At 45.6% G+C, this 27,658-nt stretch overlaps 1 protein-coding gene across 1 annotated transcript in view; it reads left to right on the top strand.

The window, feature by feature from the left end:
• Positions 1-2,035: 2,035 nt before the first annotated feature.
• The window catches only part of UBXN1 (UBX domain protein 1), a 59,778-nt gene continuing 34,155 nt past the window's right edge, over positions 2,036-27,658 (top strand). The window contains exons 1-9 of the mRNA XM_069645178.1: positions 2,036-2,184; positions 6,226-6,296; positions 7,229-7,282; positions 7,388-7,509; positions 7,639-7,723; positions 15,209-15,400; positions 15,512-15,563; positions 15,894-16,016; positions 16,131-16,311. Of these exons, the coding sequence (XP_069501279.1) occupies positions 6,238-6,296; positions 7,229-7,282; positions 7,388-7,509; positions 7,639-7,723; positions 15,209-15,400; positions 15,512-15,563; positions 15,894-16,016; positions 16,131-16,311 (868 nt within the window). The 5' untranslated portion in view covers positions 2,036-2,184; positions 6,226-6,237. The remainder of the gene's footprint in view (positions 2,185-6,225; positions 6,297-7,228; positions 7,283-7,387; positions 7,510-7,638; positions 7,724-15,208; positions 15,401-15,511; positions 15,564-15,893; positions 16,017-16,130; positions 16,312-27,658) is intronic.

The following is a 27,658-nucleotide window of genomic DNA, read 5'->3' on the forward strand; positions in this document are numbered from 1 at the left end:
TTACGATATTGGTATTATACCAATCGCAGGTTTAGAGCTGCAGTAGCAGCACGTTTAAAGCTCCAATTAAGTTGTTAACTCTCACAAGACTGCTTTGAAAAAACATTGGCAGGCACTTCAAGTGCAAACTTTGATAGGAAGGCTTGAATAAAGCAAGCTTAAAGAGTTATTATGAGGAGGTATTTTGGGCAGTGAGGGGCAGGCACTGGGTGGGAATGGCCACAGGATTAGCATGGCCATGGCTCGTCAATGGGTGGGCAAATAAACAAATAACACCTATCAGCTTTGTGCCCCTCCTCATATGCAATTTCTCCCTATCTATACTCTAATGCAATAGTTTCAGCTTATAGGTGGTGTAAGCACACACCTAACAGCCCAAACCAAAAACATATGATATTCGAAGAAAAGAGTGATGTGCATTGGAAGAGCTTTGTAAAATTCCAGCTATGAAATAAAAGGCGCTTCAGCAGGTCACGATTTGGGTGCACTGGACGAGCTATCAAGAGATTGCAGTACTGAAATCAAGCACCGTCGAAGGTTCACTGTAAAATCTCCCCTCTGCGCCCTTTCAGATCAGCCACAGCGCTTTCAGACCATGCAAATGACAGTTGTGTGTGGTATAAATCCCAGTAACACAACATAACATCAGAGGAGATGTTGCAGGTTAAATTTGAGGAGCACTGGAACAAAAAACAATGATGCATGTCAGGAATGAGGTACATTGGAAGAGCGATGCGAGATTCCAGTACTGGAATAACAATCAATGCTGCATGTCAGGAATGTTAGGTGGGCCATGGTTAAGGGGGTGGGCGGGAATGTCATGGGTGCAACCCCGGGGTGCATGTCAGTCCTGTTAGGTGGACCATGGTTCTTCAAAAGGGAGGCGAAGGATATATCCGGCAGTGTTGTGATGATTATTACACAATGTAATGTTGGATTCCCGAGGGACTCGAGAGTGTGCTTGGTTTCTCCTGGCAGTTTTGGGCTCATTTGCCTGGGCACCTCTACACTTTGTACCCCAGGTCAAACTACAGAATGTTAATTCTGTGACTGCGAAGCGTGAGCCATGAGTGGCAGAGTCCAGGACAGACTGTGTATAAAGGTGAATGATGTTGGTAACAGGAGGCACAGGAATGGAGTGGCCAAGTTAAAAAAAAAACAGGCACCTTGATGGTAGAAAGTTTATCAAGAGTGTGTTTATATCATGTTAGGCTGGTTATGTTGGTGGTACAGCACTCACACAGTGGTAGAGCAGTCTCATAGCTCTGAGGTGAAGGGTAAGAGAGGGTGCACAAGAGGGAGGATGAAAGCAACAGGGGAGGGATGGACTGAACCAAGAGAGGAGCGCTCTGCTTTCAAATGCTCCAAGAGACTGCATACATGCAGAACCCATGCACTCACATGGTGTAGAAGGACCGTTATTTTGTGTTCTTAGCAATTTGGATTACAAAAATGATCTGCCTCTTATTTTTGTATCACTTTATGTGGTTGATGAGTTCCGCTGAGCCCATGAAGATCGGACAGCTAGCGCTTGAATTGGGAACTTGTTTTTATGGTGGTGGTGGGACTCCACCTTGCAGCTGTACCTTCTGTTTAGCAAGCATTTCATTCTCCCATCCTAGTTGTGTTGCTCTGCCTTTTGAGGGAGGGCTACTACAACCTGGATGATTATAGAGGGGTGGAGTAGGGGCAGTGATGGCTTACTGGAATGCAACTCGAAGGCTTAAATCTCCTTCTTACTTGACTTTAGTATATGCAGTACATCCTAGCCAATTTGCGGTCATATAACTGCCAGTGATGTCACTTCCTGTATTTGCCCCCTCCCCCAAAATTCATAAGTCGGCTCCCCTGGTTCATACCTGTCACATTGAACAGATGAAGTGGATGCTGAAATATAATTTTCGCCCGGCTCCCCCTCTAGTGGCCAGCACGAGGCTTTGGCTTCCACGGGAATTCCCGATCTTCGGTAAAACAAGCCAATAAAAAAGCAGAGCCCGCGTAAAAGCACGCACGTTTCCGCTCCTGCTGCAGCCAGCAACTTCCCGCTCTACAGGACGCGATGACGGGTTACGCTACGCGCATGGCAGCGAACGCAACGTGCCTAAGTCACGTGAAGAAGAAGAGGCGGAGCGTCTTTCGGGTTCGTTTCTCGGATGGGAAGTAGATACTACCGACCTGGAAGAGGTGAGTTTCGGCACTCTGACAAACGTGGTTTGTGCTAAGTGAAGTGAAGTGAGGTGAGGGGGCGATTTAGTTGTAAGAGAAGATACTATGAAAGGGGAGATCGGAATTGAGGAAGTGGTACAGAGATGATGGGGGGGGGGTCATGACAGGAGATATAGAAAGGGGATCCCAAGAATGTGTTGGGGTGGATACCAAGTGTGCAGGCGAGGAGCTCTACGAACAAGGGTGACATCAAAACAGCATAGGGGCTAGCACTATGATGTTTGGGGGGATCGCGAAAGTGGGGCAGGGAAGCGCGTTACCCTCAAAGAGGGTGGAGGGCTCAATAGAGGTGAGCATGACTTGGGCATATGATATATGATTGGGTTGGGCCAGGAGGAAGAGGAGTTCCAAGGTTGGATACGAACAGCCAGTTGGTTACCTGTGGCAGGAGATCGAGAAGTGAGGTGCGACGGGCGTATTCGATACCAATTGAGTCACGTGAAAATTAACTGTAGTCCACCCCTCCACTGAGCATTTTTTATTTTGTTTTGGTGACCATCCAGGCCACCGAATTGGACAGTGTGGTTTGTTGATTTCTTTTGAACCTACCTCTTTGGCCCTCTTACGACCTTCTCACCCCATGAACCCCTCACTGAGGCGCATAGGTCACCAGAGTGAAGCTGCTAGTGTTATCAGCTGTCTGGAGTCTTATAACGTGGGCAGGGCCGCTCCTAGAATGTGCTGGCACCTGGGTAGTGAGAGATGTCCCCCGCCCCATTATTTGCTTATGAGTTGACATACATTTGACACAGATTGCGTCTTTAATATTCGTGGAGACCATAGGCAGTTAAGTTAAAACAAGCTGACAGGAGTAAACTAAGATATTAAAAGTGAGAAGTCGTATATAGGGCATCGCAGTTTTATTGTTGAGACTTCTAATATTGAATTGCAGATGAGGGATAGTGAGATTAAATGATTTACCCCTGGGTGCGCACACCTTTTTAAACTTCCTTCTCCCTCCTCACCACCATATTTGGCTTTCAGCAAATGTTTTTTTAATGAGTTGAAAAGTACACACAGCATAATAAAGTACAAACACAAATCTATAAATCCAAATGAAAGCAAAAAGACAGTACGATTGTGGCATAGTTTCCACCCATTTTTGAAAACTACAAATACCAGAATGCAATTCGGCAGATAGCTTGATATATTTTATTTATAGCACGCCTAAACACAAGTGTTTCAAGGTGCGACGAGGCAAGAGAGGGGAACAGGGGGACAAGACAACGATCTTACTAGGCCCAGTGACATTGAGATTGTGCAAGGAAGAGGAAAGGGCAGAAGTGATGGGGTAAGGGGAGGAGGAACAAGTGCAGGACATGGGATCGAAAAACAAGAAGTGCAGGTGGCAGTGCAGGTAGAGGGGGACTGTAGGGTTGCCAAGTGGCAGTGCAGGTGTACAACTGGGAGGACAGGGATCTGAGTCCGTGGTTCAGAGAGTAGCAGCCAGGTAACCAGTGCAATATCAGACCGGAGATCAGCAGGGAAGAGGAAGAGAAAAGGCAGAAGTAAAGGGGGAAAGCCTTGAGCTGCTTCCGGGAACCGGAGAGGGTTCTGCTGAAGTTTCAGAGAGGCAGGAGACTGTTCCCAGAGGGAGGCGCCAGCCTAAGAGATATATGCCTCCAGCTCGTTGCTTGAAAAAGCGACTGACCCTCAAGAAGTTGAAGTTGGAGGAGCAGGAGCAAAGAGTGCGAGTAGAAAGATACTTCAGAAGAGAAAGCTGAAGATATTATGGTCCCAGGCCCCAGATGGCCTTGTGGACTATGCAAAGGGTCTTTAACTTGATCCTTGCAGCCACAGGGAGCCAATGGAGAGATTTCAGTGATCCTATATTTGGGTGTGATCCCTCGTAAATGTTAATGACTTGACAATTCATACAGGTGTCAAACTGTTGTTGACCCAGGTACAGAATTTTCAAACAGAAGAATTGAATTTCCCACTTTTATTAAAATCGTGATCCTGGCAGATCACCTTCTCGCTTTGTATCTTCAACAACTTAAATGTCGAAATTGGGAATTCATAAAAGCAGTAACCACCTTAAAAGTGCTATATAACAGTAAAACTAGACATGGCAAAGCTACTAGTTCTGTATGAGCAGTGAGGCAATGAGGGGGGTATCGAGGGGAAAGCGGAGCAAAGAAAGAAGGATGGTGATTAGCGAGGGGAAAGAGTGGAGTTTTTATGTTGCTGTCTGCAGGTGTATGGTCGGGGGATCACGGCCGGATCAATTTATTGGGATAGACAAAAATCAACTCTACAACTATCTTCAAAGCAGTTCAGTAGATATACAAAACCATGTATGTTAGTTAGCCACTGGATCCAGTGTAAACAGAATGTGAAATAGTAAAGTGGAAAGCCCCTAGGTCAAAAACCTAAGACGACACCGTTTAGTTATGGGAGGGGTGCAGTATCCCAATTTGTTTTGTAAGCTGTAAGTAGTTTATGCTAGTAAACCTCTGATTAAAGTTTAAGAACTGATTTCCATTGGATCCGGTTAAAGCGCATGGGTTTTAACAATTCACCTGAATACAATAATTAGTATTTACAGTCACCCATTTATAAGCAAATGAATTAATTTGGAAATGGCTTCTGTTTACAGTGAATGTTGGAGACATGTAATCGTGTATAGTTCCCATCTGCCACTTGTGGTGGCCTTGCTCTGTAAGGGGAAGGTGCTAGAGGGTCATTAATGAAAACATTAGGAGAGTTGGATGTGAAACCTGTGGTGGTGTTGGGTACCGGCTGGAATTCCCTGCTTCCCGTTTGCCGGTCTGCTTTCTATGGGTTGGCGGAGACACCTCTGTCATTCATAGGGAAGAGCCCACGATCGGATAGAATACAGTGTTTTGGGTTTCATTAGCCACTGACATGCGAGGGGTACTGTGGGGCTAAAGAGGAGAGCTTAGTCATGGCTCTATTAATGTGCTAGCGGCCAGGCCTTTGGTGGTAGGAGAGCTTAGAGTAGAGACGTTTAGTTGGAGTTGGAGGAGTAGGCCTTACAAGGTCTATTTGGCACCCAAAATAGACTATTCATGGCTCTCAAGTGACCCTCTGTTGGGGATACAGTCCTAGTTACTTTTTTTTCTGGAAGCATTTAGTGGCATGTGGGTTTTTGGTCACCTGCACTACCATGGCAACATGAAGTTGATTTCCTCCTCAGAACTTACATAGGTACTTGATGGTGTCCATTAATTGACTGTAACTTGATTATTGCTGCAACACTGTCTTTGCTGTATTTGCAATTATAACAAATCAAATTCAGTTTTTCTCGCAAATGATGTTGGCACCACTGGGCCAGTGCAAAAAATAGTAAAGGGGGCCTCGCAAAATGTTTGGTTCCAGGTCTCGACTAATCATGTGAGGATAGCGGGGTGGAGAGTTAATATGCGAGTGTACTGAGGGGGTGCAGAGTGGGATGACAATTGGAATCAGTAGATATGAGGAAGGCAACAAGACTGAGGTTGAGAAGTACAATACATTACTAAAAGATGGAGACTAGAAGCCATAAATGGAGCATTTCAAGGATTTTTGGGAGAGCAAAGGAAAGCTATGTGGACTGGGTAGGAGTAGACCAAGGGAAGCTACTAAGGTGTAGAGAAATGGGAAGATGCCAAGTACATTTGGGACAGTGATGGAGCAAGTTTGATATACAGAAAAAAATGAATTGGGAGCTGATAATCATTTGTCGGTGGCAGAGAATTGAGAAAGAATTGTAGGTGAGAGTGGCCAAATAAGGCCAACTTGTCAAGAGACTTTTGTGTGGGGCAGAGGAAGTGAAGAAAATTAAGGAACCTAAAGGAGGGGGGAAATGCAGTTTGGAGGACGGTACTGAAATAAACTCGGGCAGGGTAAGTGAAGAGTAAGATCCCAAGAGAAATAATTGGGGCAGCAAAAAATTACAAAGCAGAATTGTGGTATTGCTATCTTGATTGAGAGAGCTGGGGGAAGGTCGAGTGACAGTTGGGTTCTGATCATGCATTTACCTTTTCTTCTCCACAGGTAGCAGGTACCATGGCGGAATTCTCTGCACTTGAGAGCCTGTTGGAGATGGGTTTCTCCCAGAACAGAGTGTAAGGAGGTTCTAGAAGCCAGCATGCCTAGTTTTTCCAACAATTGCCACTACAGCCAACCAAGAAAAGAAAGCGCCTCAACCACAGTATAGAAGTGCTATGAGAATGAGTTTTCCTACTATCCTCAGTATGGTCGATGATAACAGAAAGAAAGCTATTGTCCTATGCCCCCATCAGAGTAGACCTTCTTACACTCGAAAGCAGGGACGAAAAAATAGCAGAGTTGTCCGAAATGCTTGGATTAGCCCAAACTCTGAGCATTGTAGCCAAATATTAGTCCTTTTGGTTGACCTATTCCCTTGCAGATTATCTTGGGAGTTATTTTTGCACACGTTAATGTCTATGTAAGACGGGAATGGGGGGAAAATATATTAGAACCCATCTCGTTTTGTTAGGAAAAGTTGCATTTAAAATGGAAGAGAAGATTTCCTACACCATGTCTGGCATGTTCCATGGTAGCTATTTGCAGCTCCAAAAGCTAATATTTTCATGTTTCTGAACTTTAATGTAGCATTAAGGACTTTCATAAATAGCGGCACGAATGGATGATCGGAAGTGCGATATTTTGTGAATGTAGACAATGTAGAATGATAGGGTATTGTAGCATTAATATTAAGGAGCATGTTGGAAAACAAAAGGGGCACTGGAGCTTAGCTGGGGCAGGACATTTAAGAGGCACGGGGACATTGTTAGCTAGTTCTATTGGAATGCATAGCTAAAAAGATTAGGTAGTAAGAGCCTGACTAATATCTGCCCTGGCTTTCTGCATGTGCATACTTTCGCCTTTGGCACATGAAACGCCCACCATTTTATCACTGCTTTGTAATGTTCCTTTCCCCTTCTAATTGAGTGGGGGCTGAGAGTGCTGCAACTGACACAAGCACGTGGTCTGTTCTAGCTAGTTACATGCCTCTTTCCTCCCTTTGTTACAGAGAGAAAGCCTTGGCAGTAACAGGAAACCAGGGCATTGAACGGGCGATGGACTGGTATGTATGCCACATTAGTAGATGCTTAGTTTGATGCAGATTCCCTGATCTCTACCCTTCTTGCAACTCACTGCTGATCCACTGTCTGTGTGTCTCCTTCACCAGGCTAATGGAGCATGAGGCTGACCCTGACATTGATGAACCATATGTCCCGCCGCAGGGTAACGTCTTAGGAACTCAAGAACCCCCTGAAGGCCGGATTCCAGAATCTATGGGTTCTATTTCAGGTGAGCTGTCACTCCTAATGGGGCCACTGTCCATGGAATGGTCTTAAATAATTACTCCTACAGGAAAGTAGTGTGTCCAGAGGACGACTCTGAGATTAATGCTGCTGTTTCTGGCCTGCATCTCTATAGATCCTGCAGCGGGAGGGTCCGTGGATGAGTCTGCTGAAGCCAAACGGGTGCTGACAGAGAAGGAGCGGGAAGAACAAACCAGAAGGTACTTGGTTGAGTGATGAGGCAGAGGGGTTGAGTATATTGGGTCTGTTAGTCTGGGGTTCCCGGGATTCAGCCTTGCCTCTGGTACACTGTGTTGTGCTGAGCAGCATTTCATTGTGGTTCCCTAGGAGCCATGGAATTTCTAATTTCGTTTTATGCAGACACGCTTTGGGCAGGCTAGTTGGTCTGGTATTTATTTGCAGCTGCAACAGGATCCCTATCTTTGTGTAATTTGATCATTCGGGGCTCCAACTCTTTACTTTACATTCGATATTAAATAGACTTTTTGAATCTTTTGAGTTGCCAAGAGTTTTAACGCATTAAAAAATGACCTTTCAGTTTTATAGGCAAACATCTACTACTCCAGGGGATTAGAAATGATGAAACACAAATGTTAAAGGCATAAAATGTAAATGCCGGTTTAAAAACTAATTTTACCACCACAGGGAATTCTTTGTTGTGACTGGCTGTGTGATTGTGGGTAACACAATTAGTCTTCCATCTGTCAAAACCGAATGTTTTCTGCTACGATAAATGTTTCGTGCTGACTGCACACCATTGGATTCCTATGCTGGTAACCAACAAAACCCTTCTTTGGCCAACCGCTCCTCTTTGGCAGGGTAAATCCGAGCAAGCAATACAAAAATAGGTGCCTTTGTAATAATTGCAATTCCAATCTCTGGAATGGTCCGGAGTAACAACGTTTTATTACGGGTTAAAAAAATGGACAATTAGATTTTGATGTGGCACATGATGGGGGAAACTCTGGTTCAGGTTTTGTTTTGGTACTCGGCTCAGCCAGCAGTGCTTTCCTGCATCAGAACTTTGATCCACTTTTTGCACCAGGATTCGATTTTTGGTAGTAGAATTAGGCTGGTGAGCATGCAGGCAAGTCGGATCATCTCAGTTAAGGTTTTCTGATATGGTTGCATTCATGCTTGAAAGTAGGAGCAAAACCGAGCCTTCAGTGCCAAAGGTTGTAGTGTAAAATGCCAGCAAGTGGATGCGGGTTCGGCAGACCCTATGGGAAGCCTGAGAATGTGCAGCTACTAAAGTCTGCAGTTGGTGTTCTTCCAATACCGGAACTGCTTCCGCAGTGGTCTGTGCTTTCAAGGCACAGCAAGCATGCATTGCCATCAGGTGCCATTCAGATCAATTCATGATTTCTAACCCTGGTAGGTAGGGGACCTTCTTCCTGTTGTTGTCAGCATACCATTGATAAATAATGCTACCTGTCTTTATGACATTGTGAATTTCAGCGTCTGGCCCTACCTCATGCAAACCTTTCCCCTTTTTAGCCATTTATTGATCATTGGCAACTGCAGATATTCATCGGGAAAGAAACGGTCTGGCAACCGATGTAGGGCGACCATGGGTGGACATTAAAAATAAATACCCTTTTATTTTGTACTGCTAGGTGGTGCTTGCGCCACCTAGGAGTCAAAACTATTGCATTATAGTACAGCTGGGGAGAAATGGCAAATGAGCAGGGCTTTGTGTTTGGATATTTGACTGCCCATGCTAATACTTATGGCCATTCCCACCCAGTTCCTGCTCTTCCCTGCCCAAAACACCACCTCATGGTAACTCTTTGAGCTCGCTTTAATCGAGCTGTTCCATCAAACCTGGCAATGGAAGTACCTGCCAGGCATAGTAATGCAGCTGCTTGTCTTCCCCCTCCTCATCATTGTCTTGCACTATCTGAAATGTCGTCAGGCTGATAGTTATTTTTCACTTTGTGATTGTATCAAGGACTTGTAAGAATGTCACTGTATTCTCCCATGTTTCTCCCCTCCGTCCCCTGCCTTGAAGCGCTTTGAAACACATTGTGTATAGGCGCTATATAAACAGGGCCTTTTCAAAACGGTTTTCTGAGAGTTACTGAGCTCTAAACCCACTACTGGTGTAATTAAAAATTTCTTAACCAGGCCTGCCTTTAGTCATTTATTTTATAAGCACTATGCATGTCCTTCACTGATGTCCTGTTAAAAGCAAAGCCAACAGGGTTTCTGCTCGCCCACTGTTCCTATCGATCATCAACCATCCCACCCCTCTCCAGTCTCCACCCTCTCCCCCAACCCCCCTCCGCTGCAGCTCCGACACCAACCGCACCTACCGAAGTGAATTGCATCCTATTTAATGCCCGATCCGTAGCAAAAAACAGACACCGCATCTTTGACCTCCTCGCCTCTGACAAACCAGACCTGGTTTTCATCACCGAAACCTGGTTCTCTGACGACTTTGCCCCAATCTCCAATGAAGCCCCCCCCCACCCCCTGACTACTCCCTCATCCCACTGAACCGACCCTCTAGAGGAGGGGGATTAGCATTCGCCTTCAAGTCTCACTTCCACGCCTCCAATCATTGACAATCAACCTTCCATTCCTTCCTGAGAATCACTCCTCGTTAAACTATCCCTCTCCCCGTCGTTCTCACAGTTTCCTAATAATCTATAGACCCCCTGGCTACGATAGACAATTCTCAACCAACCTTTGCGACTCTATTGCCACCCTCCAACTAAACCATCCCAACCTCACCCTTCTTGGAGATTTCAACATATGGCTCGACATCCCCACCAACCCTATGACACACGCTCTGGTTGACGGTCTAGACGCAATTAACCTCCAACCTCACATAAACGGTCCGACTCACTATAAAGGACGCACCCTTGATGCTATCTTTAGCTCTCACAACCAGATACATCTAAATCCCCCCCCCCCCCCCAACCCCTATCTGGTCCGATCACTTCATTGTTTCTTTCACAATTCGCTCACCAGCCCCGCTTCCCGTACTCGAACCCAAACCTCCAAATCTACGCAAATGCTGGAAAAAACTAATAATCGTTCCTGACCTAGCCGACGCACTCATCCAGTCTCCTCTACCTACTTGCCAACTCGATAAACAACTAACCCCCAACGCCTTCGACTCATGGCTCAACACCTCACTAATGTGGCTCACACCCTCTTGCAAACCATCAGCCCGCCGTGGCCCGTTCCCTAGATGGTTCACAACTGGTTTGAAGACCACTAAACAACTATATAAATACCTAGAACGCAAATGGCAGAAAGACAAAACCCAAGAGAGCAGAGCCACCTTGGCCCGACACCTTGATCAATACAGGGCCGAAATCCGGAAAGCAAAAAAAGCCCACTACAACTCCTGAATCCTAAACTGCAAAAACCCCAGCAAAGAACTGCACAAAATCAACGAATTTACCAAACCGGCATGCACTACCACCGTCCCGACCCCCTCACAATCACTGTGCGACTCACTCTCTCCACTTTTACACCACAGCTCTCGATAGAACATGCGCTAACCACCACTGGCTCTCTTACATCCACCAGGCAACCCTTTCTCCCCCCCCTCCCCCATACCGGCCAACCCATCGCCTGCAACCTCTGTGCAACCAACGTTCGACTCCTTTAGTCTAATATCACCTGACCAATTTCTCAAACTTCTCTCTGCCCGCAAACCATCCGGCTGTCCGCTAGACCCTTGCCCGGCCACAACCCTCAAAGAAATTTTCGCCTCTACCTGCGCAGGAGAACATGCAAGATCCATCATAAATGACTCCCTTTCCTCGGGTATTTTTCCCGATGCATTCAAAACTGTTCATGTCAAACCCCTAATAAAAATAAAAAACCTTCCCTCGACCCTCTCGAGCCCAAAAACTACCGCCCATCTCAAACACCAGGTTCCTTGCCAAACTCATTGACCGAACCGCCTATACCCAACTAAATGCCTTTGTCGAAGCCAACAATCTCCTAGACCTGGCACAATCAGGTTTCAGAGCCTGACACAGAACTGAAACCACCCTAACCTCAATCTAGGATGACCTTAAAATCACGGCAGACTCTGCGGGATGCGCCGCATTAATCCTTCTCGACCTATCCGCCGCCTTCGACACAATCAATCACTCGATCCTCCTTGACCGCCTCCACTCCCTAGGAATTCGTGGAACCGCTCTCAAATGGATAGCTTCATTCCTCAAAGATAGGTACCAAATAACGACACTCTCCACCTATTCCTCCCAAGCCCGACCAGTCGACACAGGAGTTCCACAAGGAGCATGCCCATCTGCCCTCCTGTTCAATCTCTACTTGATCACCCTCCCACCAATAATTTGTTCACACAACATCCTGTGTTATAACTACGCTGATGACACTCAACTAATTCTACAACTCTTGAACTCAAAACCCAACCGGCAACCTGACCCTGCCTCCTCGACATAGAGCTCTGGATGACCCGAAGCCACCTCTTGTTAAACCCCTTCAAAACTGAAATCATGGTATGTGGCAACTCCGAACTTCTTCCACACCCACTACCCTGGCCATCTGCCATGGGAAACTCACCGACTCCCTCTAACTCAGTAAAAAAACCTTGGATGCACCCTTGACTCTGACCTAACACTCTCGCGCCAAGTCAACGTCGTCTCAAAGTCCTGGCACTACCACCTTAAAACTCTTAGGCGCATCTTTCCATATCTCTCCTTTCCCAACACTCTCCGCGGTCCAATCAATTGTTATATCAAGACTGGACTACGCTAACCCCCTCTACCTCTGAGTCCACGCTTACCAACTGAATAAACTTCAAAGAGCACAAAACGCTGCAGCCAAATTGCTACCAGCGCTCTGCCCGAGAGACCACATCTTCTCAGCCCTTAAAACTCTGCACTGGCTTCCAGTGGCCCGAAGGGTGACTTTCAGAACCTTATGCATTTCTCATCGAGCAGTGCATAAAACCAGACCTCCATAATTTCAAGACAAGCTAAAACACCATCACCCTCCTCGTACTCTAAGATCAAGCTCAGCCGGCCTCCTAGTCATACCTAAAACAAACTCAGTCAGGTTAGGTGGATCATCATTCTCAGCCTTGGCCCCCACGCTGTGGAACGCACATCCACCTCCACATCCGCCTAACTGAAGATCTAATGTCTTTCCGCAAACTACTGAAAACCTGGCTCTTCCCCTAAAACCAACCCGTACGCAAATTAACCCAAACTGAATAACAGCATCTCAATGACACCAACCCAACAAACTACTAGATCCTGAATAACAATTAAGACAAATAACAATACAACATCATGATCCATGCGAGGAAAAGACAACTAATAACCGCTAATGTAAAATAAAAGGACAAACGGAATAGAACGAGTAAAGTAGAGCAAAGCAGTGAAGTGGATAAAAAGAATAAAATCGTACGAAAACAGTAATGAGGTTTAAATTAATGAAATGGATGTAATGAGTGCAATGGATAAAATGAACAAAATGGTCGAAATGAATAAAGAAGAGGGTGGAAAGATGAATAGAAGAGACTGAGTACACACAGATGATCACACCGACTGTGAGTACATGGCATAAATGAAAAGTACAGAATAGACGACTCAAGTACATGAGACGGGTGTAGTGCATGAAACAGATAGAGAACACGGAACGGATCCAGTGCGTATGACAAGTGACATGGCCTGAATCGATAATGCATGATGAATGAACGAAGTGAATCGAGCGGATGAAATCGTTAGAATGGATGAAGCGCGTGGAACAGATGAGCGCTGAGCTGATGAATGCGTTGAGCAGATGAGTGTATAGAATGGATGAGTATGTTGAGCGGATGGGGTGTAGAGCGGACGAGTGTGTAGATCGGACGAGTGTAAGTGCGAGGAGTGTGTAGAACGCAGGAGTGCATAGAGCGGGTGAGTGTATCGAGAGCAGATGAGTGCGTATAACTTTGTAGAGCAAAGAATGTGAGTGCGTGCAAAGAACGAGTGCGGGGAGCGGAGGAGTGTGTGGAGTGGAGGAGTGCGTAGAACAGACTAATGGGTACAACGGACGAGTGTCAGACGAGTGCGTAAAGCGGGTGAGTGCGCCTTGAGCGGATGAGTGCGTAAGAACGGAGGAGTGTAGAGTGGATGAATGTGTAGAACAGATGAGTGGGTAGGGCGGACGAGTGCGTAGGGCGGACGAGTGTGCAGAGCATGTACAGCGGATGAGTGCCTAGAGCGGGCGGAACGGGTGAAGTATGTGGATGGATTGGATGAATGCAGAGCGGATGAGTGCTTACAGCAGATGAGTGCCTAGAGTGAATGAGCGCGTAGAGCGGATGAGTGCGTAGAGCGGACGGAACGGGTGACGTATGTGGATGGAACGGGTGACGTATGTGGATGGAACGGGTGACGTATGTGGATGGAATGGGTAACGTATGTGGGAGGTACTGGTGTAATATGTGAAAGTTACCGGGAAGTATATGGATGGTACGGGTGAAATGCATGGATGGAGCGCTTAAAACAACTTATAATACACGGAACGGATAAGAATACATGGAACAGATTTGAATACATGGAACGGACCGGAGTGCGTGGAGCGGACCAAAATGCATGGAACGGATTGGAACGCATAGATTTGCACTACTTACATGGAATAGTTTGGAGTGCACGGAACGTTGTAACCCATCATATTACATCACCAAGCTTACTCTCTTCTTTACACCACCATTCAACTAGAACACAGATACTATGACACCATTCGGTATAGCTGTTCTCATACCAACATCTGCCTCATACTTCCCATCACTCTAACTAAACACCGCTGGTTACACCCCCCCCAGCCAGGCGTTCTCCTCAGGCTTAGCGCAGCCACAGGCTTAGCGCAGCCACAATCGGTCTGGATACATCCTGCCAGAACGAACACATACACTCAACCACCACACCTACCGCTAAGAAGCAGCTGTTACATGAATGCCACACCAGCTGCACACATATCCGGTGCACACACGCACCTTTGACTCTCTACTGACTCGAACTTCGGTTCCCAAGGGCGTTCAACCTTCCAGCGCCTTCAGACCATACCAATGGTATATAAGGCGCTATATAAATGCAAAGTAACATAACATATACACATTGGGCCTTTGCCAGGCACTGTTACTAGATGCCCAGCTACTCACTATTTTGCGCCTGCTACCATATATGGCCAGTTAATACCACTATAGCAGTGCCTTTCCCGTACCTGCATAAAAGTGCCAACTGTTGGCATTGCCAGTGCTTGTTTCAACTGCAGTCTGCATTCAGCTTTTCTCCAAAGCCTTCATTTGCATCTCTGGCTAGACATTAATATGCATTGGCATTAAATGTACTTTACGCTGTATGGCTGTTCTTGAGACAGATTTCTTATGTTATAAGCCGTTGGAAGGATAACATCTGTAGGTTTTAGCCATTAAATCGGGTCTTTTACATCCAACAGTGATTTTCCCCGATTCACTTTTATGGCCGTGTCCTCTAACGTGGAACATCAGCATTTCTTTAGGGGTTATACTGGCTTGATCATAAAGATCATAGAGGTCAGTAGTTGATCCTCCAAAACTTTGAACAGGGTCATAAACCAGTGAACACTTCAGTTTGGATGCAGTGCAATCTTGGGACTGATCCACATTTTCTCATTAAGAAACGTTTCTGTATCTTAGTTCTTTGACACTTGCATTACCTTACCCCTAGGATGATGGAGCTCATCGCCCAGAAGCAAAAAGAGCGCGAGGAGCGAGAGAAGCGGGATCAGATTGAGCAAGAGAAGCAGCGGCGGAAACAGGGCCAGGAGCTATCCATGATCAAGCAAAAAATGCAAGAGGATGAGATGAAAAAACTGGCTGAGGACCGACGGCGAGAGAAGATGGAGGAGAAGATGGCAAAGTAAGATGGCTTCAGTGACCCTCTGCAGCAGGAGCCAACCTCTACGGCACCACGTTCAGGCCGCTGCTGTGTGGCCGGGGCCCGATTAACTCTAATCTCTTCCTCTCTTAGGCAGCGGGTACGTGAGAAAATTGAACGTGACAAAGCAGAAAGGGCTAAAAAGGTCAGTGTGAGTTTGTGGATGGGGTTGGGGGGGTAGCAAAGAAACTATTGTGGCTGAAGGCATGGCAATACAAAGGCTTGCCATCCTGCCCTTGCTTTGATTTTCTTATTTGAAGTTGTTCAGTAGGATGAGCTTACATCAGGTCCTACCTCTGGAGATAATTTACTTTTACTTGTTCACCATTTGTATGCTCAAACTAAATTGTTTCTTGGAGCACCCAGCTCTGTACACTGATCCATTGAACTACCTTTCCACTTTACTGCTCTCCTAAACTCTTGGCTCAAGGAGCCTATTGAATGACGGCTGTGTGTCTGACATTTTGTCTTTCAGTTTGGGAATGCGGCGGCAGTGCAGCCATCGCCGCCAGCGGAGCCAGCTCCTCCTCCGGCAGCGCCTTCCTCGCCTACCTTAGAGCCTCCAGTCAAGAGAGAGTATGACCAGTGCAGGATACAGGTACATTCTTGTACTGAGTAACTTGAAGAGCATTGTGGGATTAAAGTACATAGAAATATATGTTGAAGAAAGCAAATACTTGGTTTGCACCACCTGACCTTTGCCTGTTGATAGGTGCGGCTCCTTGATGGCAGTTCCCTCACTCAGACCTTCCGTGCCAAGGAGCAATTAGCAGCTGTGCGGCTCTATGTGGAGCTGCATCGCCAGGACAGCGCTGACCCTTTCATCCTCCTGACCAGCTTTCCTCGTCGGGTCTTCACAGAAGAGGATATGGAGAAGCCTCTGCAGGAGCTGGGTAAGTGTGCCCTCCCCCTGACCCCCACTTGAATGCCCAGCATAATCTTCGGCTCTACTTCATCCCAATGAGCAATGCAGCTGATCTCAGTTAGCTGAACCATTAATGTGGGCTCTCCTATAGAGAAAAGCAGCTGATGTTGAATTTGTATGCATGGCTTTATTTACTATGCAAACTCAAATTGTCTGTCCCAGCTGGCTAGCTCACAGCATTTTCCCCCCCGATGATGGCTTTATCGTCCCCCTCCTCTCTACCCCTCCCTAATAACTCTTCAGCAGAAACCCAGGTAAATATTATTGTCTTTCCTGAGGCTCATAGAAAAGTAGACTTCTTTTAGCACTAGCACAGAAGTCTGTAATAACGGGCAGAAACCTAAACATACACTGGTCCAGCTTGCAAAAAAAGCCAATGTCTCTTGTAGTTCATGCACACTATTCTGCTTGAGGCAGATTACATATAATGGGGGAAAACATCAAAAGCTGGACATTTGCTCTACAATATAAGTTAGCTACAAAAGATAATTTGCTATTGTGTAGATGCAGAGGCTCAGCAGACGTGAAATCTGCTTTACCAAAACAAACTGTTCACCTCTGCAAGGTTTGAAATTTAGATTCAACAAAGAGTTAAACGAGCTCCTGGGTGTTGGGCATCACCCTGAAGGCAGAAGCTACCGTAGGGGAACCAGGAGCTACCATAGATGCTCTTAACGTTTTTGTCCGTTTTGTATGAAACATTGTGTTTAAAGTGGTTATTAGATGTGTTCTACTTTTATTAACATTCTCAAGTACTCAGTTAATGTCACATTTACATGTTTGGGAGGCACCAGTTTGCCCTAGGAGCCAAAAGTAGCTCCTGGTAGCTGTTGGTTTCAAGCTAACCATGCTCTACTATGCTAGAACCAGGAGCTAAATAGCTCCCCTCGGTTTCGAACCCTCTTTTTGTTCTTTCACTCCGATCTGGGCTATTCCTTAGTCCTGTGTACTACCATTGTTAGTGCTGTACTGTTTGTATTCTCTACCGGTGAGAAGCTTCACAAAACTGGGCTTTACCAGCCCATTGTCTTCAGGCAGATTAATCTGCAAAGGCTATGTGGCGTAGTCATTTCACTGCCATTGGGCTGGTGTCCTCTAGAGTGTTCACCTTAAGTACAGGAAAGGTCATTACTCACACCTACCCTTTGGGTTACCTCGTTCCGGGGTACTGATTACAGGATATTGAGCTACTGAAGCTCAATATTCACACTTACTGGGTTTTTTTTCTCCTTACTATGCAAAGGTTTGACCAATACGTGTGGTGCATTAGTCTAATACTATTTATATTTCAGGGGTAAACCTTTCAAATTACCTGCCAGTCCTAAAGTCACTTGTCTCCTCCCCCCGCACCCCCCTAATTGTCGCATAGACACAGCGCTCTTTAGAAAAATAAATATATGTATTTTTTTTAATTGTATTATTCGGCTAGTGGCAAGTGTACATTTTGAGGCTTGGGTACTTTTGTGTAGGCTGTTTGAAGTTGTTGTAAAAATCCTCCCTTTTGTTTTTTTGATGGGTGGCCTATCTGTTTACATAAAATGTACATATTTCTTGATGCTTCACTCTTAGAACATATTTGTGTTTGCTTATATAACTGTGGACAGTACTACTTAGCCACAGCTACCTGTGTGAGTCCGAAATAACTTGTTGGGAAGCCCCTGCCTAAAACTACAAGTTAATCTTTCTGAGCCCTCACTAGAGACTGTTGAAAAATCTCTAACGAGTGTAAACCCTGTTTTCTCCCTCACTCTGGCCTTTGTGTTCAGTCATGTAATATAGGTAGACTGAGGTAGTAATCTGGGCCACTGCTTCGTCTACCGTTTCAGGAAAGACATAGGGCTGGATATCCTCCCATCCGTCACCTGGGCTTGTATCGGGACACCATTAAGGCAGCAAGGTGGCTGAGCCAAATAACATAAAGGGACAACCTTTTTGTTACCAATGTCTGTAGGTAAATCCTTTAACCTGCTTTCTGGATCATGTATGCACCATATCTGTCGACCGTCTCGATCAGGAGAACCGTTTACCATCTGTCCATAATGTTGCTTTTGGAGTATCTTACCTTTGCAGCAGACTTCTTCTCATAGTTGACGAAACCTCTCTAGGGGGATCTCCACACACCCCCGTGCCAGAAACCTGAAGAATACAGTTCTTGGTGGCAGTCCCTTTCCACAAAAGAACATTAAACAGTTTTTCGGAAGTGGTTTTGCTGATGCACTCATTCCTTTTGAAAAGAGCTGTCTGAATTTCGCATCAGCCAGGAAATTGTTGCTACTTTATTTGTGTGCAAACCCTCCTTTTGGAGGATGAAAAAGCTTGCTGCTTGATGCAAAGACCTCGGATCTATTGAGTGTGTGTGTGGTATACATTGTGCCCTCTAATCTGTGTGCATGAGCGCTTGCGCAGCTTCCATTTGGGTGCTGCTCAGAAGAGTTGGCTGTGCACATTGACCATTCCCACCTCCTCAATTAATAAAGCACAAGCCACATCAGTACATTTGCTTTCTCACTTAATAAAGCTAAATGATACTAACTAGCCTCGCTATTCTGGCTTGGCCAACTATTAATTGTTTATTTATTGGGCATTTGTATGGCACCTATACGCAAGTGTTTCCAGGCGCCACAAGACAAAAGGGGTGGGCATGGGTGGGGAGGGACAAGATGAAAAAAAAGGGAGGGGAGTGGGGGTGGGACCAACAGTAACATTCGTACTAGGCCTTGTGACATTTTTACTGTGCAAGTGCAGAGAAAAAAAGTTGCAAGTAAGGGAGGCAGTAGGGGGCCGTGCTGGGGATGGGACTGGAGGGGGCTTGGGGGCAGGAGTAGGGGACACAGGGGGCAGAGCACATGTTGAGGGGAACCGCAAGTGCAGTGGGAGAAGGGTGGGGGGGTGCAATGGATGGGGGACCATAATCTGGCTAGTCCAGGAAGGGTGCCCGAGGTCAAGTGCTGGTTGGGGGGACGGGTCAAGGAGGGCTTGGCCCCTGTAAGACATGTAGGGGACCAGTCGCAGAGGCACATTACTAAAGGAAAGTCTTGAAGAACAAGTTACTTAACCCTGGGGGGTGTGTGTATGTAAACTATTTAAAGCACCAAAAGGACGGTTGGAGTCAAAGGCTACCCTAGTCATGGGTGTTATGGGCAGGTCACCCAACTACTGGCCGTGGAGCTAGAGATAAGCTGGCCAAGAGCAATGGTAAAAGATCACCAAATGTTAAAAGGTCTGATAGTTTATCAACAGAAGTAGGGTTTTAATTCAACATAGCATGAAAGACATAAATTCATAAATAGGCAAGTGCCTTTAGGTAGCACATTTCGTATGCATATGGAAATACATTGCGATATGCTTAAGGGTGGGTTAGTAGCATAAGTGACAATTATTTCTTGTATTGCTGGACATCAATCATGTAGCAATACGTTAACATTGTCGACACATTGGTTGATGGTGTTTCTAGTTCGGTGCTTGATAGAAATGGAGCAGTGGCTGTTTAGGATGGAGCAGCGCTGCTGATGGGCCCCGAACTGTCTTCAGGACAGAGACTCTGTTGCAGAGGAAGTACGTGTGCCTAAGGGTTAAAAATCTGGAATTAAAAGACTTGGTGACCTACAAAGTACCAGCGAAGATGAGAATTGTAAAAAGAGGGTGACCTACCAGGGTTATTTTAATAAACGCCATGGCAAAGAGTTTGGTAAAGGACTGTCTGCTGGTAAGTAAGTGCGGCTTGGAGGCGGTCTGCGACGTCAGACAGCCAAATCTAAAATGAAAATGCCCATTAGGTACTGTTAGGTGCGTGATATTTTTGATCGAGATAGTGTCTAGTTATTTCGACTGGTGGACATTGAGACCTAGGTGGTAGCAGATGAGTGACCATTAAAGGATGTGCAAGGTCAATACACATAAGGTAAATATTTATAGGAGTGGTTAAAGTGTTGCCCAATCATTGTGGTGGATTTTAGTGACATCCGTAATAGATGCAGAGAAATTTAGCATAACATTTAAAACCAAGGTATTGTCCATTTTTCGTGGTAGATGATTCAAGCCATCCAAAATGGATGGAAACAAATGCGTGGTCAAAATGAGGCAGATCGTGTGAGCCGTGTGCTGTGCCTGGTAAGAATGGAAGCAAGCAAGCAAGGAAGGTGGCTGTTGGAGACGCGCACGCTTGTGTGCAACGTGACCAGGCAACTTGATGGCGGTCAGTACTGCCTTAGTGTGCATCACAGGATCCTGACTGAAGGTTCTATGCGTGGAGCCAGCGAAACGCTTACCTCTTGCTCGGAGCTCTAGCAGACGTGCTTGTGCGGATCAGATGTGCGCCTGCGTGTTGAAGTGCTTTTTTATTCTAAAATAAGGTGATCTAGTGCGCATGTGCCAGCGCGTAGTGTTTATAATATACGTGCTGTATTGCGGCATAGGAGCTGCTTCATTATGTCGGATGCCTGAGCCTCTGGGAACGTGGATAACAGGCAGCAAGTGAAAGTAAAGGTCTTAAAAATCTTAAAAGGACAGCCATACAAAGTAGTACCCTCACAGCACTGGTGAATGCTTGATAACAATTAAGGCATGAGTAGACTTGCTTGTAATTAATCAAAGTTGTGATGCACGAAAAAATGGCTCAAGGCTGTCTGGTGACATAGTTTAGTTTACATGAACATTTAGTTTTGAAAATTCTGATGTAACATTTTTGCACCATTTTTATAGGGGCACAGTGCACGATGAAAGCGGTTAATGCATTGTCAATGGTAGCTATAGATCACGCATAAAGTTGAATGGGAGCATAGTAAAGGCGATGCATTGTGATTGGTCACCATTATTCACGCATTTTGTTGTGGCTCGGAGTAAGTACGACCCACGTAGCAATTCAATTTTATACCTTCTGATGTGTCATTTTGAACATTATTTTCGAAAAATTGAGTCAAGGGCACAGTAAGAAATCAAAGCAGGCAATACATTCTAACGGTGAAATTGGTATTACATTCTGTGCTATGTCTTTGTTGGAAATAACTAGACAAATGGGCATAAACTGCAAAAAACACACACGCCGGGGGTGCACAGCTAGGTCAGTGTTCAGGACAATGTTGTATGATCCTTAATGGGTAAAAAACAGATTCCACTGGATGGAAATGTTTAGGCCGTGGTTGACGGAATTGAGGTGGTAAATCCACCTCTGCTCTAGTTTACGTAGAGCCAAGTCTTGCTTTTCCCCCCCTCAAAATGGATTTCTTGCTGCTTGTATTACTGCCCAGAAGATATCGTTATGAGTATTGTTTTTCGCCTTGAAATGGGCCACTAGGGGTTCTATCTGGTTTTTTACGCATGATCGGTGTTCGCAGATGCGTTGTCTATTCTCTTTTTTGTATTTTCCAACATATATAAGATTGCAAGGGCATCTTATAATGTACACGGACCATTTGGTCTTACAGTTCGTGAAGGAATCCAATGTCCAAGGTGTGCCTTTTTAGATAGATTGTTTTTATATTTTCAGTTAGGGAGCAAACGGAGCAATTGCCACATTTTAAAATGGCCTTTTACCGGATGGAGTTGCCATAGCGTAGTTTGATGTTTTTTTTGCAATTCAATGGCCACTTATGTGTGAACGAGACGGGTCTTTCAAGTTAAATGCAAATCTGGGTTTCTCAGGCTTAAGAGTCAGTGTGGAGTTTATCCCAGTGTTTGAGGACAACTTTCTTGATTGAGTTACTCATCGAGGTGAAGGTGGTGACGCAGATCAACTTGGAGGTGTGTTGTTCTCTCGGTGTTGGTGTTAGGCAAGAGTCTCTGTTTGTATGTTTTGCTCTTTTTCGTGCTTGACGTACAATGTGGCTGGGGTATCCTCGTTCTTGAAGTCTGGTGGCTAGTTCTTTGCTCTTGAGATCATAATCACTGATGGTTGAATAATTGCGTCTTACTTGAAGTATTGTCCGTAGGGTAGTAAATTCATTTTCAGGCCTGAAGGATGAAAGCTGGAAAACTAGAGCAGAGTATTTTTTGTTGTCGGTTTTCGGTATAGGGTTGTGCTCAATGAGTTGTCCAAGTTTTTGCATATTTCTAGGTCGAGGAATGTTATCCGGTCATGGTTGTGATCAATTGTGAATTTGATGCAGTTGTTGTGAGTTCAGCCAACTTAGGAATTCGTGGAGTGTTTTCCAAACCCTTCCAGATCATAAAGACGTTGTCAATATAGCGAAGTCCGCATCCGATTGAATCTTTGAAAGTGTTTGATTCATGGTAAACCGAGATTCTTTCAAAGGAGTCCATGAATAGATTTGCTACGTATGGGGCAAAAGTGGCCCCCATACTGGTTCCGTGGCATTGTTGGTAAAAGCTCTGTTTAAAGATTAAGTAATTCTCCATGAGGGCAATTCTTGTGCACTCTAGTAGGAATGCTGTCGGTAGTTCGAGAGAAGTTCTTCGATCTAGGTAGGATTTGAGGACATGTAGACATTCCATTTGTGGGATGCTTGTATATAGCGACTCAACGTCGAGGGTGACTAGATCTCCTGGATTGATTTGACATGGTCCTTAATTTTTTTTATCATGGACGTGGTGTCCTGTATGAAAGAGGGCATCTGGCAGATAAATGGCCGGAGAAAATGATCGATCTAAATTGACAAAGGTTCCAGAACGAATCCAATACCAGCCACAATCGGTCTTCCGGGCGGATTTTCAATGTTTTTGTGAATATTTGGAAGTAGGTCAAATGCTGGGGTAATCGGATGATGGTTGACTAAGAATGCCTTTTCGTCTTCGTCTATCCAGCATTCTTCGCATGCGTGGTACATAAGACTTTCAATTTCTGAAAGTATTCTGGATGTAGGATTGGTGGTTATCTGTCTGTAGAATTTTGTATTTGATAGTTGTCTGGTAACTTCTTTGTCATGTATATCATTGCTCCAGAGGATGATTTCCCCCCCCGCCTTTGTCTGCTGGTTTGATTAGGAACTCATGGTCACCTTCTAGTGATTTGAGTGCAATCCTTTGAGACTGGGATAAGTTGTTGTTCAAATGTTTTTTCTTGTCTAACCTACACTGTCGCCAGACTGCCTTGAGCCATTTTTTCGTGCTTCTCAACTTTGACATGTCTACTCATGCCTTAATTGCTATCAAGCATTCACCAGTGCTGTGAGGGTACTACTTTGTATGGCTGTCCTTTTAAGATTTTTAAGACCTTTACTTTCACTTGCTGTCTGTTATCCACGTTCCCAGAGGCTCAGGCATCCGACAGTGAAGCAGCTCCTATGCTGCAATACAGCACGTATATTATAAACACTACTCGCTGGCACATGCGCACTAGATCACCTTAATTTAGAATAAATAATCGCTTCTCCAACACGCATGCGTACATCTGATCCACACGCGCACTCGTATGCTATAGCTCCGAGCAAAAGGTAAGTGTTTCGCCGGCTCCACATACAGAACTTTCAGTCAGGATCCCGTGATGCACACTACGGCAGCACTGACCGCCATCAAGACGAGCTTTTCTTGTTGCCCGGTCACGTTGCACACACGCGTGCACGTCTCAACAGCCACCTTTCTTGCTTCCATTCTTACTAGGCACAGCACACAGCTCACATTATCTACCTCATTTTGACTGCGCGTTTGTTTCCATCCATTTTGGATGACTTGAATAATCTGCCATAAAAAATGGACAATACCTTTGTTTTAAAAGTTATGTTAAATTCCTCTGCATCCATTACGGATGTCACTAAAATCCACCACGATGATAGGCCAACACTTTTTAACCACTCCTAGAAATATATACCTTAAGAGTATTGACCTCACACATCCTTTAATGGTCACTCATTCGATAGCACCTAGGACTCAATGTCCACCAGTCAAAATAACTAGACACTATCTCTATCAAAAATGTCACGCACCTAACTGGCATTTTCATTTTAGATTTGGCTGTCTGACGTCGCAGACCGCCTTCCAGCCGCACTTACTTACCAGCAGCTGGTCCGTTACCAAATTCTTTGCCATGGCGTTTATTAAATAACCATGGTAGGTCACCCTCTTTACAATTCTCATTTTCGCTGGTACTTTGTAGGTCACCAAGTCTTTTAATTCCAGTTTTAATTCCAGCTTTTTAACCCTTAGGCACACGCTCTTCCTCTGCAACAGCGTCTCTGTCCTGGAGCAGTTCGGTGCCCATCAGCAGCGCTGCTGCATCCTAAACAGCCACTGCTCCATTTCTATCAAGCACCGAACTAGAAACACCATCAACCAATGTGTCGACAATGTTAGCATATTGCTACATGATTGATGTCCAGCAATACAAGAAATAATTGTCACTTATGCTACTAACCCACCCTTACGCATATAACAATGTATTTCCATATGCATACGAAACGTACTACCTAAAGGCACTTGCCTATTTATGAATTTATGTCTTTTCATGTTGAATTAAAACCCTACTTCTGTTGATAAACTGTATCAGACTTCTTTTAACGTTTGGTCTTTTACCATTGCTCTTGGCCAGCTAATCTCTAGCTCCACGGCCAGTAGTTGGGTGACCTGCCCATAACGCCCATGACTAGGGTAGCCTTTGACTCTAACCCTCCTTTTGCTACGTCTGTCTAACCCTCTGGAGTCGGGCCCCCTCACAAAAAAGGGTTTGCCCCCCATTGTATCAACTATTTATAAAGTGCCATGGGCCTCAGGGCGCATAAAAAGAATGAACAGGACAAACCATATAATGGCAACGTTCTTTCGACTAGATGTTCATCCCACGTATTCCTCATCTATGATCATTGCCAGCTTTAGCTGTTCGCAAAATATTTTCTCTCAGCAGAGGGTGCTGTGCGTCGAGACTGTCTATGTGCCTCGAGGGCTTCCATCTCAGCTGACGTCATAGTCGAGTACATATACCACGCGCAGTGCCCGTTGGCTTCAGTTCTGTTTTTTTTCACCACCATATGCAGAATTAACAGCCTTGATAAGTGCTTTTAATTTATAGTGCAAGGTCCAAAGCTCGGAAATTCTACAGTGGGGTAGGCTGGGAGGGCAATGAGGAATACGTGCAAGGAACATCCACACAAGAAATTTACCAGGGGTAAGAAACTTGTTCTTCGAATGGATTGTGTCCTCCCACGTATTCCTCATCTATGATGACTCCCAAAGCAGTATTATGTTCTTTTGGGGGAGAGAGTAAGAATTGAGTTTTCCCAAATCTTCCTTCATTGTTGGTGTCCAAACAGTAATGTTTTGTGGACCAGGTAGCTGCCTCGCAGATGTCCTTTATCGGAACTCCCCGATGAAGGACAGAGGAAGTTGCCATGCCACTAATGGAATGAGCCCTTAAACATTCTCGGGCATCTTTCCCTGCTAGCCTGTAGCACTCTGAAATGGGAATAGCCAGAATGATCCATCTGGAAAGGGTCTGTTTGGTGACCGACCTAGTTTGTGTCCTGTATATCCAATGGAAAGTTGGTCCTGCTGTCGCCACTTTGCCGTCCTCTCAATATAAAAGCTTACAGCTCTCCTCGGATCAAGTCTATGGAATTTTTCCTTCTTCCTTGCCAGGATGAGGTGGCGGATAGAAAGCCCGAAGCACAATTTTCTGTGCTAAATGGTAATCTGACGCAGTCTTCAGTAGAAAGAGTGTTTGATCTTGACAACTTATCCTTGTAAAAAGTGGTAAACTGAGGTTTACAGTATAATGCCTCACTCACCATGCGGGCTGATGTTATCGCTACTAACAATGTTTAAGTTGGCAGTCTTAAAGGGCAGGAATGGGGTGGCTCGAATGAGGGCACGCCGAACACTTGTTAAGGTCCCAAATTGGTACTTGGAATGGTGTAGGAGAAAACGCATCTGTGAGTCCTTTAAGAAATGTAATTATTATGGGTATTGTTGGAAACTCTCCCTTATCCTGGTCCCTTTGGCAGCACTGGAGCAGAAGACCACACTATGGGTTTCGCACCTCCGCAAGATGGCGGCAAATGGGTCCACTGATGTTAACCTACTCCAATCTCTAGTTCCACTAGACGGCAGTGCAGCCTGCTCAGACATCACTCCTCTTCATTAGCCATATAAGCCAGCATGAGTATTGAATTTATATTTTATTTCCTTGTGCTCGTACACAAGTGTTTCAGAGCGCGACAAGGCAAGGGAGGGGAACAGGGGAGAACAAAACCACTATCTTACTAGGCCCAGTCACATTGAGAACGCGCAAGTGCATAGGAGAGGGGGGCAAAGTGCATGCAATGGGGGAGAAGTGGAATGTGCAGAGAAACAGATTAATAATAATAAATAATAAAGGCAACAAACCGTGGTAGTGCAGCCAGCAAGTGTTGGGTTTAAGGCAGCAGACAGGGTAGGTCTGATAAGTGCAGGAAGAAAAAGGGGGACTGTATGAATAGATACAGACCCCAGTGCAAGGGGGTGGGCCGGAGGCAGTGCGGGAGGGTGAGCAGTTATCTGGGCCCGGAGGACAGAGGGTGGCCAGGTGCACGGTGCCAAGAGAGACCGGATTGGCAGGGGAGAGAGGATGCGAAGGCAGAAGCAAATAGGAAGGTCTTGAGGTGCTTCTGGAACTGGAGATGGTTCTCCAACTTTGAGTGGCAGGGAGGCTGTTCCAGAGGGAGGCCCCAGCCGAAGACAGTGATCTACACCCCAGCTTGTTTCTTTGAAAAACGACTGACCCTCAGGGAGTTAGAGGACCGAAGAGCTTGATAGGGGAGTTATTTGCAGAGGGATAGCGAGGTATTTTGGACCCAGGCCCCAGAAAGCCTTGTGGACAATGCAGAGGGTTTTGATTTTAATCCTTGTATCCAGGGAGCCAATGGAGAGATTTCAGAGCTGGTGAGATATGATCCCAGGGCTTGAGGCCAAGGACAAGTCTTGCAGTCCTGTTCTGGATTAGTTGCAGAGGGCGGAGAGTAGAGGCAGGTCGATTTAGAAAGAGGCTGTTACAATAGCCAACCTAGAGAGAACCAGAGCTTTGGAGACGGTGAGCTTCTGGGGGAAGGGGAGGAAAGGCAGAGTACCTCTCAGGAGGTGCAATAGGAAGTTTGACTTTTTAGAGACATCAGTGATGTGGGCAGAGAAGGAAATTGGGGCCAAGGGAGGCCGGCCAGAGAGTGAGGGGAAAGGATGGTGAAGGTGTGCCGATGAGGATATTATCCGTCTTGCTGGCATTCAAAGATCATTAGCGGCACACCAATCTTAGTTAGGCAATCAGAGATTAGGCAAGGAGAGGCGGTGGCTGAGGGCAGCCTGAAAATTATTTGGGTGTCGTCAGCGTAGCACTGGAAATTTGAGCAGAAAATGGCAATGCAGTGGGCGAGAGTTGCCAGGTATTGGTTGAAACGCCA

The sequence above is a fragment of the Ambystoma mexicanum genome, chromosome 2p (genome assembly GCF_040938575.1).
Source record: "Ambystoma mexicanum isolate Mex_15411 chromosome 2p, UKY_AmexF1_1, whole genome shotgun sequence".
In the NCBI taxonomy this organism is placed as follows: domain Eukaryota; kingdom Metazoa; phylum Chordata; class Amphibia; order Caudata; family Ambystomatidae; genus Ambystoma; species Ambystoma mexicanum.